This window comes from Oncorhynchus nerka, linkage group LG17 (assembly GCF_034236695.1).
Source record: "Oncorhynchus nerka isolate Pitt River linkage group LG17, Oner_Uvic_2.0, whole genome shotgun sequence".
NCBI classification, from domain to species: domain Eukaryota; kingdom Metazoa; phylum Chordata; class Actinopteri; order Salmoniformes; family Salmonidae; genus Oncorhynchus; species Oncorhynchus nerka.
Window position 1 is genome coordinate 32,202,333 of NC_088412.1, and position 12,094 is coordinate 32,214,426.

A 12,094-nucleotide genomic window follows, 5' to 3' on the forward strand; every position below is an offset into this window, starting at 1 on the left:
TCTCCCAGCGCTCAGAGCGCTATTTTCTGCCAGGCTTTGAAGCGGACTGAGAGAGAGGAGAGGGAGAAGCAGGCTTCATTCATTATAGCGCCGTTACACACGTTTACCATCCCTAAAGCGTGGACCGGACAGACGTAAAGTTTTTTTATCCAGGTTCTGAAGAGGCGACTTCAGTGGAAAAGTTAAACGTCTCTAATAGTAGGCTAAAATATATGTTGTATTTGTTTAAGACGAGGCATCGCATCGTTGCAGCACTGATACGTTTGCAGAACCTCTTCTTAGTTGGGAAGTTAGTTTCACATAGTTGGCTACTCAGTGACATTCGCATCTTTTCGGCTGGAAAACTTGACGGACTAAATAACGTGATTTAGTTTGTGTTTAGCACGCTTGTGGGATTTTAACTGGAGACGGGATTCTTACATGCAACAGTATTTTGTATGAGAAAGCCATGGCACAACAGAACAGAAACGGAGGGACTTCATTAAACAACAACAACGGCATCGATAACACCAAGAGGAAACTGTTGATAGGACTGGACCTCTTCTGCCTGCTCCTAGGTGAGTTTCAAAGACATATTAGTCCCAACTGTAAACAAATGAAATGACTTGACAGCACGGAATGAACTATAACGTGACAAGAACGTGACAATAGTGTCACACAGTAATGTCACCAGGGAAAAGTGCGGCCTATAACAAATTGGGCAATTACATAACATATTCAAACACGTTAAAGGGTGTGACCAATATGTATAAAACTGCGCTCACTATAATGTACTATCAGTGAAAACAGAACAACTGTCAGTGTGTCATAACAGAGAGAGAGAGGCGGCGGGAGTGGGCACGCAACCCTGAGCAGAGAGAGAGAGACGGCGGGAGTGGGCACGCAACCCTGAGCAGAGAGAGAGCGAGAGAGTGAACACAACTGCATCCAATATGTCCAAAGGGACATACTATATTTAAAATAATGTAATATGTTAACAACCTGCACCATGTCCACCTAACACACTTCGTTAACGTGATCAGAGTCAGACCGTGAAATAGACGCCAGACAGTGAGAACCAGGACCATGGGACTACGTTTTAAGTGCCACTGAGAGAGAACACATTGTGGTTGTTGACATGATGTGAAGTGGTCAGCCAACATGGCATATGGTGTCCTAAAGACCACTGTCTGACTGAACAAGACTCTGACTCTGAACATTAACCTAACTCAATTTATTAAGTTACAGTTAAATCAAATAGTTTATAAATGTTATTAACTCTACAGTTTTCAGAGTCTGGAATTGGATATTAGATTATCTCAATTAACAGTAGGAAAGGTCCCCGTGTGTGTGTATGTGTGTGTGTGTGTGTGTTTGTGTGTGTGTGTGTCAAATCAAATTGTATTTGTCACATGCACCGAATACAACAGGTGTAGACTTTAATGCTGCTTATGAGCCCTACCCAACGCAGAGTTTTAAAAACCAGAAAAATACAAATCGTAACACAACGAATAAAATACACAAGAATGAAGATATATACCCGGAGTACCAGTACCATATCACTATGCAGGAGTATGAGGTATGTGAGGTAGAAATGTACATGAAGGCAGGGTAAAGTGACTAGGCATCAGGATAGATAATAATACGAGTAAAATAACAAACAAAGTAGCAGGAGGAAAGGATGTGTGTGAAACTGTATGTATGTGTGTGTGGCATCGACATGCGTGTGTGTTTTGTGTGTGTGTGTGTGTGTGTGTGTATGTAGTGTATGTGATTGCGTGGTGGTTTGTGTGAGAGTGTCAGTGTAGTGTGTGTGAGTGTGTTAAATAGTGTATATACTGTATAGTATTGTGAGTGTGCAAAGTCAGTGCAAGATAGGGTCAATGCAGATAGTCCGGGTAACCATTTAGCAGTCTTATGACCAGGGGGAAGAAGCTGTTCTGGAGCCCGTTGGTCCGAGAGCCGCGATGTTCCGGTACAGTGTTTGCTGGATGGAAGCAGAGTAAACAGTCTATGGCTTGGGTGGCTGAAGTCTTTGTCATTTTTTTCGGGCCTTCCTCTGAAACCGACTGATATTTGTATTTGTATGTATTAAAATTAAGGCAGTTTATACAATTTTAAAAACATTACATTCACAGATTTCATAACACACTGTGTGCCCCCAGGTCCCTACTCCACCACTACCACATAGCTACAGTACTAAATCCATGTGTGTGTGTGTGTGTGTGTGTGTGTGTGTGTGTGTGTGTGTGTGTGCGTGTGCCTGTGCCTGTGCCAATGTTTGTGTTGCTTCACAGTCCCTGCTGTTCCATAAGGTGTTTTTTTTGTCTGTTTTTTTAAATCTAATTTTACTGCTTGCGTCAGTTACTTGATGCGGAGTAGAGTTCCATGTAGTCATGGTCTATGTAGTACTGTGGAGTAGAGTTCCATGTAGTCATGGTCTATGTAGTACTGTGGAGTAGAGTTCCATGTAGTCATGGCTCTATGTAGTACTGTGGAGTAGAGTTCCATGTAGTCATGGTCTATGTAGTACTGTGGAGTAGAGTTCCATGTAGTCATGGCTCTATGTAGTACTGTGGAGTAGAGTTCCATGTAGTCATGGCTCTATGTAGTACTGTGGAGTAGAGTTCCATGTAGTCATGGCTCTATGTAGTACTGTGGAGTAGAGTTCCATGTAGTCATGGCTCTATGTAGTACTGTGGAGTAGAGTTCCATGTAGTCATGGCTCTATGTAGTACTTTGTGCATCTCATAGTCTGTTCTGGATTTGGGGACTGTGAAGAGACCTCTTATGGCATGTCTTGTATGGTATGCATTGGTGTCCGAGCTGTGTGCCAGTAGTTTAGGCAGACTGCTCGGTGCATTCAACATGTCAATACCTTTCATAAATAAAAGTAGTGATGAAGTCAATCTCTCCTCCACTTTCAGCCAGGAGAGATTGACATGCATATTATGAATATTATCTATTATCTCTCTGTGTACATCCAAGTGGCAATCGTGCTGCCCTGTTCTGAGCCAATTGCAATTTTCCTGTCCTTTTTTGTGGCACCTGACCACACGACTGAACAGTAGTCAAGGTGCGACAAAACTAGAGCCTGTAGGACATGCCTTGTTGAAAGTGTTGTTAAGTTTTATTATAGACAGACTTCTCCCCATCTTAGCTACTACTGCATCAATATGTTTTGACCATGACAGTTTACATTCTAGGGTTACTCCAAGCAGTTTAGTCATCTCAACTTGCTCAATTTCCACATGATTTATTACAATATTTAGTTGAAGTTTAGGGTTTAGGATTTAGTGAGTGTTTTGTTCTAAATACAATGCTTTTAGTTTTAAAAATATTTAGGGATAACTTATTTCTTGCCACCCACCCAGAAACTAACTGCAGCTCTTTGCTAAGTGTTGCAGTCATTTCAGTTGCTGTAGTAGCTGACGTGTATAGTGTTTGGTCATCCGCATACATAGACACTCAGTGGCATGTTGTTAGTAAAAATTGGGGAAAAAAACAAGGGACCTAAACAGTTACCCTGGGGAATTCCTGATTCTAACTGGATTATATTTGAGAGGCTTCCATTAAAAAACACCCTCTGTGATCTATTAGACAAGACAAGTAACTATTTATCCGCATTATAGCAGGGGGTGTAAAGCCATAACACATACTGTACATTTTTCCAGCAGCAGACTATGATCGATAATGTCAAAAGCTGCACTGAAGTCTAACAAGACGGCCCCACAATCATTTTATCATCAATTTCTCTCAGCCAATCAACCGTCATTTGTGTAAGTGCTGTGCTTGTTGAGTGTCCTTCCCTATGAGCATGCTGAAATTCTGTTGTCAATTTGTTTACTGTGAAATAGCATTATATCTGGTCAAACACAATTTAGTCCAGAAGTTTAATAAGTGTTGGTAACAGGCTGATTGGTCGGCTATTTGAGCCAGTAAAGGTGGCTTTACTATTCTTGGGTAGCAGGAATGACTTTAGTTTCCCTCCAGGACTGAGGGCACACACTCTCTAGTAGGCTTAAATTAAAGATGTGGCAAATAGGAGTGGCAATATTGTCTGCTATTATCCTCAGTAATTTTCCAACCAGATTGTCAGACCCTGGTGGCTTGTCATTGTTGATAGACAACAATCATTTTTTCCCCTCTTCCATACTGACATTACAGAATTTAAAAGTATACTTCTTGTCTTTCATAATTTGGTCCGATATACTTGGATATGTAGTGTCAGCGTCTTTTGCTGGCATGCCATCCCCAAATTTGCTCATCTTGTCAATGAAAAAGTAATTAAAGTAGTTTTCAATATCAGTGGGCTTTGTGACGAATGAGCCATCTGATTCAAGGAATGAAGGAACCGAGTTGGCTTTTTCCCCGAAATTTAATTTAAGGTGCCCCTAAGCTTTTTACTTTTTACTTTTTATAATTCTTTAAATAATGTATCTTTGTTTCATAGTGTAGTTTATTTTTATTTAGTTTAATCATATGATCTCTAAATTTGCAGTACGTTTGCCAATCAGTTGGGTTGCCAGACCTAATTGCCATACCTTTTGCCTCATCCCTGTCAACCATACAATTTTTCAATTCCTCATCGATCCAAGGGGATTTAACAGTTTTTACAGTCATTTTCTTAATGGGTACATTCTTATTATTAACTGGAATAAGTAGTTTCATAAATGCGTCAAGTGCAGCTTCAAGATGCTCTCGATGGTGCAGCTGTATAACTTTTCAACCTCCTGAAGGGCTCTGTGTGTGTGTGTGTGTGTGTGTGTGTGTGTGTGTGTGTGTGTGTGTGTGTGTGTGTGTGTGTGTCCAGGGGGAGAGATGTTGCAGATGTTTTAAAGTGCTGTAACTTGCACATTTTACTGCACCTTAATTAAATAGCCCGCCAGGCCCTCTCCCCTCCAGCCATCCTCCCTTTCCCTTATTGCTCATATTACCTGCTGAGCTCTCTTTCCATCTAGAGAACAGGAATGGTATGAAACTAGGACTAGAGTTTAAGAATAAAAATAAAAATGGAATGGTGTGAAATTGGAATAGAAATATACAAGGAATGGTGTGGAATTGGAATAGAAATAGACATGGAATGCGTTTGTGTGTTTCTGAGGTGATGATGGCTCGTTTGAACTGTAGACCCCCTTGAGTGTTACCAATGCTAGCCATCTCTTCTGTTTCTCTCTCGTTCTCCCTCTTTCTCACCCTCTTTCTCTGAGAGCAGGATTAGGGAGTCAAGCCTAACTTTACACATTCTCTTCCACAACCTTCCAGAAAATCCCCTTCAGCTGTCCGTACCCCATCACTCTACAGCAGATTATCTCTCTCTATCTCTCTCTCTCTCTGTTTCTCTCCCTCCCTCCCTCCCTCCCTCATCTCTCTCTCTCTCTCTCTCTCTCCCCTCTCTCTCTCTCTCTCCTCTCTCTCTCTCTCTCTCCCTCCCCTCTCTCTCTCTCTCTCTCTCTCTATCCTCTCGCACTCTCTCTCTCTCTCTCTCTCTCTCTCTCTCTCTCTCTCTCTCTCCCTCCCCTCTCTCTCTCTCTCTCTCTCTCTCTCTCTCTCTCTCTAATTGTTTAAACATGTGTTGTGAGTCAGGGGGAAGGTCTCTCAACTGTAAACCCTGCTCTGTGCACAGAGATAGATGGGCAATTCCACGACAACCAAATTACTCTTTGAAAAAACATTGATTTCAAAGTTTAACAAACCATACAATTCTATGCAGAAGGACTACTTTGAACAATTTACACAGAAAATTTCACAAAAACACATTTACTTGAAGAACTGTGCAGATGCAAAGTTTGGTAACAGAATTACGGTAAAATCTCCCACAGTTTTGTTATGCAACCAAATTTTCCAAAAAACTCTGTTAAATATCTGCAATGAATTAAGATTCTGCAGAAAGAATGGGGTATCAGTTATTACATAACACCTTGAAAATAATATTTGGGTTATTAAATTACAGTAGGTGAAGTGGATTTACGTCCAGTAATGGAAGTACAGTTACAGAATTACATCATGGGTCTCTTATCTTTACTATACAGAAATGCATAATTATGGATATGAATATCATTCCCTTTATGGTGATGTATCCTGAATAGGTACACAAAGGTAGAAATATGCAATGTCCTTCTTTTGCAAATGTGGGTATTGTTATACACACTGGCTATTATTGTAATGAACTCCAAATCTGGAACAATCATAAACGTCTATGTTTCACACGTTTGTGAGCACCGTCTGTGCAAGATAGTGTCAATGCAGATAGTCCGGGTGTAGCACTCACTCTTATTGCCAGGGGGAAGAAGCTGCTCCGGAGCCTGTTGGTCCGAGAGCCGTGATGCTCCGGTACCGTTTGCTGGATGGAAGCAGAGTGAAAAAACAGAACAGCACAGCAGAGCACAGGTAGGAAGGGGGTGGCAGGTCGCCTAGCAGTTAAGAGCGTTGGGCCAGTAACCGTATAGGCCGTCATTGTAAATAAGAATTTGTTCTTAACTGACTTGCTTAGTTAAATAAAAGTTAAATAAATACAAATAAGTTTTTAAAAAACTCAAAGTTACTGGTTCAAATCAAAGGCTGACTAAGGCACTTAACCCTAATTGCTCCTGTAAGTCGCTCTGGATAAGTGTCTGCTGAATACGTAAACCATTTAAAGTAGAGTACAGTAAAGTAGTCAAATAGATATGTACAGTAAAATACAGTACTGTTTTCACAACTGTTTTCATACTGTTCTCTATCGTATTCTACTGTGCTGTCCAAACCTGGGAAACATAGACACCTATGATTGGTTCAGATTTGGTCCAGCCAGGGCGGACTGACCAAGTTTCAACTACTTTTCAATATAGATGGGCGTCCGGTGTCGGTTGGTGCTCAGTGGGTGAGGATGCTTGTTACAGTAAATGGAAAGAGGGTAGGTGGTAGGTGTCATGGTAGGTGTCAGTCTGAGAGGTGACATTAACTGGGGAGAGAGAGAGAGGGCAGGGTTGTCCTGACAGTTTTCACACTCTTGCTTTAACCACAAGACAATAGAAAGTGAAAGAAAACAGTTATGAGCTGAATATAACAGTATGCCAGTGGAAGGGAAACAGTTATGAGCTGAATATAACAGTATGCTAGTGGAAGGGGAAACAGTTATGAGCTGAATATAACAGTATGCCAGTGGAAGGGGAAACAGTTATGAGCTGAATATAACAGTATGCCAGTGGAAGGGAGGACAGAAGCAGGTGACACAACTGTGATTTCCCATTGTAGCCTTTTTGGGTAATTCTATCACCAATTTGGTAACAGAATGACAAGGCAGAAGGTCCCTTTTCTTAAACTTACAGAAGATAAATAATTTCTCCATAACTAAACATAAGTGTTGATATTAGTTGTGAGGGGTCTTTACTTCAACATTATTGTGTTTTGGTGTATTTCTAATACATTTTAAGACATTTTCTGGTAGATGTTGTCTAAGACCCTTCTAAGATCTGTTTGGATTCACCTGGTCAGTCTATGTCTTGGAAAGAGCAGGTGTTCCTAATGTTTTGTACACTCAGTGTAGCATTTGCTTCATAAACATTAATTAAACAAGATTCACTGTTTTATATAAACTCAGAAACAGATTCACTGTTTTATATAAACTCAGAAACAGATTCACTGTTGTATATAAACTCAGAAACAGATTCACTGTTTTATATAAACTCAGAAACAGATTCACTGTTTTATATAAACTCAGAAACAGATTCACTGTTTCATATCAACTCCTTGAGACTTTGAATCCATGTGGAGTACATTTCCTCCACAAACCAACTTCTTCCACTTTAGAAATACAGGCTGGTACGCACACACACACGTGCACATACCCACACACACACACACACACATGCACGCACGCACACACACACTCTCACTCTCTTTCTTTGTGATGCTAAACTTGGACAAGCTGTCTGTTTTTATTCACTGGCCTGGTTTAGTGGCGTGGGGGTGAGGGAGGGAGGGATGAATCTAGAGAAAGAGAAGAGGAGATAGAGGGGGGCTATCAGGGGGAATGAAAGGGGTAGGAATGCGAGTGTGGAGGACTTGAAGAATGTACAATTGGGAATGGGCTTTGTCCTTACCCGAGTGTGTGCTGCAAGTGGGTGTGTGTGTGTGTGAGGGCGTCCGATGGTGATGTTTAAGTGGCAGGAGAACCTCAGGGATAAGACAGAGTACTACCTGCCACTCCCCCAACACATGCAGGGTTCTGCTGAACACCGTCTAGGCAGACAGTTTATAGACCCTCCTGTTCCTCTTGTATAAATCAGAGATAATATATAAATCAGCTTCTATACTGTCAGAGAGAACAGCAGCCCAGAGAGGGATTGAGACAGACAGACAGTAAACAGTTGAGCTCTAGTCCTTAATCCCATACTGGCTGTTGGACACATATTACAGCATCTGCTGATTGTCATAGTTGGAAAGAGCATGCACGAACATGGGAAATACACACACGCCACACGCACACATCCCAGGGCTGTTTGAGAGGGGAAGATTGCAGATGTTGCAGATGTTTGTTAGAAGACGTGTTCTCGGTGGAGATGCTGCGGGACTGGAGCACTGTGTGTGTGTGTGTGTGTGTGTGTGTCTGTCTGTCTGTCTGTCTGTCTGTCTGTCTGTCTGTCTGTCTGTCTGTCTGTCTGTCTGTCTGTGTGTGTGTGTGTGTGTGTGTTTGTGTGTGTATTTGTGTGCCTGTGTGTTGATGCTCAGACTAGAGCTGGGGAACTATTCAAGGTTGGCATCTTTCTCAGAATATAAATTCCAGTCCCTCCCTCTCTCTCTCTCTCTCTCTCTCTCTCTCTCCTCTCCACTCCGACTTTTAATCCAGTTGGCTGCTCAGAAGGCAACAAACAGTGAAAGTAAATGCTAAGTAAATGTAGCTAAGCAAATGTCTCTATAGCGACCAATCTTATTCTGTAAGGACCGAGGCCAGAGATGAGAAGCAGGTTGACATTTAATTATGAACAGACAAAGAGCAAGACAGAAACAGCGTCCGAACACAGATACACAATGACAAACAACAGTCAATACAGCAGTGGGGAGCAGAGCAGGGGATTCTGGGAAGGTGACGAGGGAAGGCAGGAGTGCGTAATGCAGGGCCCTCAAGCGCCAGGGGGGAAGAGCGGGAGCAGGCGGTACATATTCATTATTATTAACATTTCCTCATGTCACTGAATTAGATGAATTTGAGATTTGAGGTAATGTGTGTTTGCGTGTGCAGTCTGATCTGACGTCAGTCTCTGAATAGCATTAGAGTCCTGGGGAATTAGCCGATACTAACATTCACCACCTATAGCGGCTGTTACCCTTGTCTCTACCTCCCATTAAGACTTACAGCAATACATTACAGCAGTTTTACCTAACTTTAACCCATTCAATCACGTACATAACTTTAACCCTATACTCTATCTCCCCAGTATGAGTATCCCTCCTCAGACACTTTATTCTGACTGACTGACCGGCTCTATACATATTTAACAGGATTTCTTACATTCCTCCAATCCAGTACCGAACTCTCTTGACATCTGGCGTAATTGTGTGTGTGTGTGTGTGTGTGTGTGTGTGTGTGTGTGTGTGTGTGTGTGTGTGTGTGTGTGGGGGGCACTCAGGAAAGGGTGCTCCCTCCTCCTGCCTCCTCCCTCCTCCTCCCTCCTCCACACCTCTACCTCCCTCTAACCCCACTTTGCCAGCCCCCTCTCCCTCCTGCGTCCTCCCTCCTCCTGCCTCCTCCCTCCTCCACACCTCTACCTCCCTCTAACCCCACTTTGCCAGCCCCCTCTCCCTCTCCCTAGCTCAATCAGTGGAGTGATGGTGGTAGTGGGACCCTGTAGAGGGAGGAATGTGAGTAGTTTACTTGCAGGCTGGTAGCCCTAGTGTTAGCCAGGCGCCTGTTGGATGGATGACTAATCTAACCATAGGTGGCTCACGTCACAACTGTAAACACACAGTAACACACACATACCAAACAGATTTTGGGTTAATTGTTGTGAGTGGTGCTGTTTATTCTCCGGTAGACCAAACACAGTTGTGTTTACAGATCGGGTCGCTCCAGGAAGTACCGTATTACATCTTTTTACGGGTCTACTCTAGTCCAGGTCTCTCCAACCCTAGCTGTCAGGGAACAAGGTCGGAGAGCCCTGTTTTAGAGGACACACAGTGACTTGGCTCACGCACTACAGACAGACAGCAGTTTGAGTGGGAGTCGTCAGGCTGATATGGGAAGAGGAGCTGGGTTTAAACTCATGTAAACCGGTATGTTTACAGACCTCTTTCCATCAAGAGAGAACATAAACCATTATTGGGTTGACTAGAGATGGTAAATAATCTCTGTAATCTATGTGATATGCTATGTACACCTCCACTCATTCCTCTTCTTGCTATTCCATGGCTGTAACCTATGTGATATGCTATGTACACCTCCACTCATTCCTCTTCTTGCTATTCCATGGCTGTAACCTATGTGATATGCTATGTACACCTCCACTCATTCCTCTTCTTGCTATTCCATCTCTGTAATCTATGTGATATGCTATGTACACCTCCACTCATTCCTCTTCTTGCTATTCCATGGCTGTAACCTATGTGATATGCTATGTACACCTCCACTCATTCCTCTTCTTGCTATTCCATGGCTGTAACCTATGTGATATGCTATGTACACCTCCACTCATTCCTCTTCCTGCTATTCCATCTCTGTAATCTATGTGATATGCTATGTACACCTCCACTCATTCCTCTTCCTGCTATTCCATCTCTGTAATCTATGTGATATGCTATGTACACCTCCACTCATTCCTCTTCCTGCTATTCCATCTCTGTAATCTATGTGATATGCTATGTACACCTCCACTCATTCCTCTTCCTGCTATTCCATGGCTGTATCCTGCTACAGAGGTTTTAGTCTGAGAGAGGACACGAGGCCTGCAGTGTTATTATTGACATTTATTGTAAGTACACACACACACACACACACACACACACACACACACACACACACACACACACACACACACACAGTTATTTACAGTTCTGTGCATTGATACAGGGCCACACTAACCAATAGAGCCCTCAAACTCAACTCTGGACGTTGAAGACAGTTCCACAGCGTTTTCTTTCTTCATTTCCCCCTCTAATCAGGGACTTATTTCGATATTTAGGTGTGTGCAATCAGGTCGAACAGACAACCAGCAGGCTCTGGACCTCGTAGGGTAAGAGTTGAATAACCCTGCTGTAGAGGGTCACGCATGTGAACATGATGTCTATAGTATACAGGACATTTCTGGTTTGGTATTGTGATATGGTTGGTATTATGGTTGAGTTGCTATGGGGTTAGGGTTGGGCCGATGCGTTTGTTATGGTATGGATTCCTTCTCTATTCAGAGCCTGTGTTCTGTTGTGTAGAAGGTGAGTTAGCTCCTGAGGCTTTAGCTCCAGTATTACTGCCTTACATAACTAGACTTAGCTCCTTGCATGTTGTCTACGCCAACCTTCATATAGGGCACCCAGACTTCCAAGAGTGTGAGTGCGTGTTTATAATCTAAGTGGCATCATGCCCAGGCTGATGTGTTTCTCTTAAACAGCCACCTGGTCTCCGGCTGCTGGTTGTACTGGTTACGTGACAGCATACACAAGAGGACGGCATATGGCAAACACACACACGCACAGGCGCACACACACACACGCACACACACAGTCACAGCTGGTGTTTGAGGCTACTGGTTGTACGGCTAGATGATAATGATACACTTGCGGGGTTTCTGAGGCCTCAGGGCTGTCATTAGATATGTTAGTGTAACAGACTGGACTGGCTGTGCGGGCAGCGTATTTGTGCTTGCCATATGCGGTGCCCTTTGTGCTTTCTGTAGCCAGCGTGTGTGATAGGAATAATGATGCCGATTCACTTGACCTGTCCTCTGCTCCTCTGATCTTACTCCTCTGTCTGTGTGTGTGGGTGTCTGATCTTACTCCTCTGTCTGTGTGTGTGGGTGTCTGATCTTACTCCTCTGTCTGTGTGTGTGTGTGTCTGATCTTACTCCTCTGTCTGTGTGTGTGGGTGTCTGATCTTACTCCTCTGTCTGTGTGTGTGGGTGTCTGATCTTACTCCTCTGTCTGT

General features: G+C 43.0%; 1 protein-coding gene across 1 annotated transcript in view; it reads left to right on the forward strand.

The window, feature by feature from the left end:
• Positions 1-12,094, forward strand: part of plpp3 (phospholipid phosphatase 3) — a 48,457-nt gene continuing 36,363 nt past the window's right edge. Inside the window, 1 exon segment of the mRNA XM_065003121.1 lies at positions 1-557. Within this exon segment, the coding sequence (XP_064859193.1) occupies positions 449-557 (109 nt within the window). The 5' untranslated portion in view covers positions 1-448.